This window comes from Planococcus citri, chromosome 3, assembly GCF_950023065.1.
Source record: "Planococcus citri chromosome 3, ihPlaCitr1.1, whole genome shotgun sequence".
NCBI lineage: Eukaryota > Metazoa > Arthropoda > Insecta > Hemiptera > Pseudococcidae > Planococcus > Planococcus citri.
Window position 1 is genome coordinate 35,931,263 of NC_088679.1, and position 5,509 is coordinate 35,936,771.

Consider the following 5,509-nt stretch of genomic DNA (forward strand, 5'->3'; position numbering starts at 1 on the left):
TTGGTACAAGCTGAGAGGCGTTTTACACCACAGTTTTCTCGATCCTAAGAAATCAAACTTTTTCGCCACAATTCCGGAGCCGCAGTCGTCTCTGCAATATTCTCCAAACTGCCAACATGGCTTCTTAGTGCAACTTCTCTTTTTGCCTACTTTGCGATCGTAGCATTTAGAAGCGATCTCGACGGCACTGAGGGTTTTTGACGATCTCGACGCTGTTGATTTCGATATGCAAGATTTATCTTCGTTAGCGGCCAAGCTGATACGTTTGCTTTTCTTGCTGCCCTTTCGTTTCGGCAAGCTTACTACACTGGTCTGCGACAATTTCGATATAACGTCCGATGCTTTTTCGGCGCCACCTTTGTGGTATTTTACGACACAGCGTTTTTCTAAATCTTTCGAACCGCATTCGTTATGGTATTTTTGTTCGTTGTCGTTGATGTTGTAGTGAACGTTGTTGACTTTTTCGTGTTCTTTGGCACAGTCGTCTTTTTCGAAATCCACTTTCGCAGGCATTTTGGCGAATTTCAATTGGTTTCTTTTTTCTCGTTATCTCGAGAATGTGAATGTCTAGCGTCAGAATGAGGAGTAACATTAGATGCATTTGGACATTGATTTTATATTTTTATGTGGATTGCTAGGCAGCTAGAAAAAAAATCCAAAAGGAGAAGTTCAATTTTTCGCCAAAATCCATCTCGCGGACCCCACAATTTTTTATACCATAAGAAAGCAAATTTTATCCTCTTTCCAGTGGTATAATGTTTTTTCATGATCCGCAAACGCGATCCTGTTTAAAAAAAGGACCTTTGAGCAATTGAGCTGAACACTGCTTGTGAGAAAAAGGTTGTCAGTGATGTAGTCTGTGAGGTAGACTGAGAAATTTTGAGTTTTTCTCGAAAACCATCTCGTGAACCCCATAATTTTTTTATATCACGAAAAAGGGAATTTCATCTTCTTTCCAGTGACATAATTTTTTTCATGATTCGCAAACGCGTTCCTGTTTGAAAAAAATTCATTTTTCAGCTAAAAACTGCTCACTCTCAGGATAAAACGGTTGCCGGTGATGAATTGAGCCATTTTCCCTCAGAATCCATCTCGCAGATCTCATATCATTTTTTTATACTTATCACAAGAAAGGAAGATTTTATCCTTTTTCCAATGTCACTAAATTTTTAAAATCCTCAAACATTTTTTTGTACAGAAAATTACGTTTTTACAAAATGTAGGTTGGTAAAAATTGTGAATGAGAAAATGAAACGAATAAAATTTTTGTACTATGTGGTCCGATAAGGTAGACTCTGTGTGGTTGCCTTCCCTAGAATGCGACTGACTTATGTACGAAATACATAGGTAAGTATTTAGCCCAGATATCGAGCTCTTTCATCACGTACTTTGGCCATAAATTTGAATTATTGGTATGTTCGAGTGATAGATCAAAAAAAAAATAAAGGTCGTTACGACCTTGTAACCTTCGATTTTCTGTTGCAGGCAGCGCACGATTTAAAAAATGTGCAAACATTCATTAAAACGATTAGGTTGGGTCTGTTTCAATGGTTTCCCAACTATCGTCAGTGTGATGAATATTCGAACTTGTACCCCATCAAATATCAACAAATAAATTTTGAAATTGAAAAATTTGAAGATGTATCGAGCGATTGAATGACGAATTATCAGGATGACCAACCACCTATTATTCATTCTGCCTACGACGATGTTGGTATCTAAACTACGAACTTACTTATTCAATAAATACGACGTTATTACATCACTTTGGGAACATTTGAATACAGAGAGATAAAAAATTTAATGTTGAATTTTTAAAATGTGTACCGATCTGACATTAAAGATTACATAAATCAACAACTACGGGGATTCGCTCTACTATTAAATTTTATTCGCGTAGATTTTCGATTCATTTCGCATTTCATTTCCTTGCAATCACGTTCAATATGATTGCTTGGTCGGTGTTATTGTTACTATGCCAACTCGTTGCCTTGGGATCAGGGTATGGTGAACAACCTCCACCTGCAACTCCAACTACGCCACCTCCACAATATCCTCCAGCGGCTCCACCACCACCTCCACAATATCCTCCAGCGGCTCCACCACCACCTCCACAATATCCTCCAGCATCTCCACCACCTCCTCCAACGACTCCACCACCTCCACCACCTCCTTCAGCGACTCCACCACCTCCTCCAGCGACTCCACCACCTCCACCACCTCCTCCAGCGACTCCACCACCCGCTACACCGACTACTCCAACGACTCCGCCATGTCCTCCAGGATCAACTACACCAACACCTCCGACACCAACAACTCCTCCACCAGGGGGAAAACCTCCTTCCTCACCAACACCGCCACCTGCTCCATATCCAACTCCTCCAACTGGTTCAGGCTCGACTGAAATTATCATTCCAGAAATCTCTATTGTTGTGGTGAGTAATATTGTAAAAATCATAAATAGTTAGGTACAAACAAGTAGGTACCTACCTATTTCAATCTCAGTAGAAACTAATCTGAATACTCCTAATTTCAGAAACAAAGTATGACCATCTACTACGAAGCTATGGAAGAACATTCCCAGATATTCTTCAACAAAACGCTGAACGATAAATTCAGTACATTTTATCCTTACATTGATTTCAGTTTTGTACCATGTCAGCAAGCTCAGGTATGCAGAACGTAATTTCACACCATACAATAATTGTACCAAATTTCACATAATTACGAAATTAATTCAATTTGTAATGTAGATAATAAATGGAGACCTATTCTGCTACAGTCCAATTGACCCAACATGCACATTGAATAAAGTACATTCTTGTGCTATCGCTCAAACCAATGACAGACTTGCACTTGCGAAATTTTTAACCTGTACTATGACTGGAACTGCAGCTCTACCCGATTATAACACGGTAAATTCCTTGGTGTTATTTTGTATGTACGTACCTATCTATTCAGCTCAGATGAACTAATAGGTATACCTTTTAACTGATTCATTTTCTTAGTGTGCGACTTCAAGCGGAATAGACACCACTAAATTACAAGCATGTCTCACTTCTGATCTCGCAAAACAACTTTGCATCGCATTTAAATCTAGAAAGGCCCCCGAATGTGGTTCATTACCAGGTTTCATATTTAAAAATCCGGTTAGTGCGTCGTAAATTATCATAAAAATGACCTCAAAACTTGGGTAAAATGAATAATTTCCATTCTACAGAAAGATATCAAGCCTACAGATCCTTTCAATCACTTCTTGAATAATGCTTGCTCGGCAGATTTCGTTTCAACAACTTGTGCAGTACTTAAATCGTCCAAAAAACCAGCACCCATCGAATGCAATCAACAGGTATGAAATTTTTAATCCTTCATATTGAAAGTCATCACCTTTTATTGCATCAGAATAGAGAATGTAATTTGAATGCTTTACTGATGAAGAAACGTGTCAATTTTTTTCTCGTAGAAACTAGCGGTTTCTTATTCGTACAAAATTATGGATGAAAACTCATACAAAGTTCTACAAGAATGGGCTAAACTTTATGATAAATTTGGTAAATTCTTCACTATGGATTTCCAGCCTTGTATGTTCGCTGAGGTATGTAATTTGTACAATTTTATACCACCCAAAGTCACTTTTAAGGCTTAATTTGTCAAGAGTTATTATTACAACTGGTTTGTACATGTAGATGAATAATGGCCATTTGGATTGCAAAGCTGAAGCTGATAAAGATTGTGTGACTGGAAAAATGCATTCTTGCGCTATTTCACTAGTTCAAGATGAAGTTGCACTTTTCAAATTCATAGCCTGTAGTGCTCAAGATCATACCAAATTACCGGATTTCCAAAAAGTATGCATTTTAACTTCTTGTAAATGAAGTCATTTTCGAACGAGTACCTACCTAATGAGAAAATACATCATTACAGTGCGCAACTGACAACAAAATTGATTTCAATCTGATAAAAGGATGCGTTGATTCGGGTAAAGGTGACCGCCTATGCTACAGATCTGGTAAAACAAGACCAAATACCAAGGAAATGCCTGTTGTTCGATTTGAAATGGTAGGTACCCATTGATACTTTAAAGGGAAAGTACTGAAGCGGTATCTACGACCCCTTTATTTATAATTTGGATAAAATTCATATCCAAATTAATGTCTTGACATTATTCTGCACTGTTATTTAGAAATACAATGAAGCAGTTAGTAAAGAATCCTGGACAAATCTACAATTCGTTTTATGCCAAGAATTCAAGTACTATAATCTCACTTATCCAGATGAATGTAAAGGAGTACGTATGAAACATTTGAAATTCTTCGATCATTTTCGAAAACGCTGGAGATATTATATTGATAAATGTTAATTAATGTTGAATTTGTCACACATAGGAAGAGAAATTATCAATATTTTATGACAGTTTGGATCCAGAATTCCAATGCTTCCTATCCACAAAATTCATGGAAAATTACAGGAAATTCGCTCCTTTTGTTACCTTCGATTTTGTCCCTTGCAGAACTGCAAAAGTATGTACTTGCACGTCAACAATTTTCCCATAGTTTTAAATGGGAATATTTTTTTAATGCTGCTTTTAATTACTTTCATGTAGGAAGAAGGTGGCAACCTTTCTTGTCCCAATAAGCTGGATAACAAATGTTTTGTTGATAAATTTGAGTCATGCACAGTGAAGAATTTCCCAGATAATGATTTGTCATTGAAAATCTTATTGTGCTTATCACAATTCGATGGTGATCTGTTCCCTGCTCATGAAGCTGTAAGAAATCATTTCCTATGAAAATTAGTACACTTCTTTGGCAGTGCTTTCATAATTAATTTTATTTTTCGATACGTTCAGTGCGTTGTTTCAGCACAACTCGACGGTGCCAAATTGAAAGACTGCGCGAACGGAGAAGATGGAAAGAAGCTTTGTATTGATAACGCGAAGAAAGCTCCTAAAAATGATCGCTCAATGGCATTCCAATATGGTGACGTAAGTTATAAAATTTTGCCAAAAAAAATTCTCATAAAATTAATTTTAAGGGTGAAAGTGCGCATGATTAATTTTTTTCTACTTTTAGAAATGGGATGAAAAGATCGATAAGGATTTGGCAGGAGACTTCCCAAAAACGTTGTGCAATTTGCTGAAAGACGCTAAAAAAGGATACCCACTGGATTGCTATCCAGAAGACAAATGAGAAATACTGAAATTTATCATAACATTACTCCAGTTAATTTTTATTTGTATGTACTATGAATGTTTTGTGACTTCATTAAATGACTACGATATTAGCAATTAATTTTGATTGCGGTGTACATTTTTACTTTGGTACCTACTTCACTGATGAGGATCTGAAAACCATGCTTAGCAACACAACAGTCAAACAAATTACCAAATTATCATTCTCTCTCACAAAACGAGGAGGTTACATGTACATATTAATGAATAACAATTGAAAATTTCTCGGTTTACAATTTGAATTTGTAATCTGTTCTCTTATCACTTTTTCAATATTTG

General features: G+C 36.7%; 1 protein-coding gene across 1 annotated transcript; it reads left to right on the plus strand.

Moving 5' to 3' along the window:
• The first annotated feature begins 1,897 nt into the window (after nt 1-1,897).
• LOC135840692 (uncharacterized) lies at nt 1,898-5,297 on the plus strand. Its single transcript, XM_065357338.1, has 13 exons — nt 1,898-2,435; nt 2,537-2,671; nt 2,754-2,915; nt 3,009-3,149; nt 3,221-3,349; nt 3,464-3,595; nt 3,687-3,848; nt 3,925-4,059; nt 4,184-4,288; nt 4,386-4,520; nt 4,604-4,768; nt 4,850-4,984; nt 5,073-5,297. The coding sequence occupies exons 1-13, from the start codon at nt 1,947-1,949 to the stop codon at nt 5,187-5,189; spliced, it is 2,142 nt and encodes a 713-aa protein (XP_065213410.1). The 5' UTR covers nt 1,898-1,946; the 3' UTR covers nt 5,190-5,297.
• The last annotated feature ends 212 nt before the right edge of the window (nt 5,298-5,509 follow it).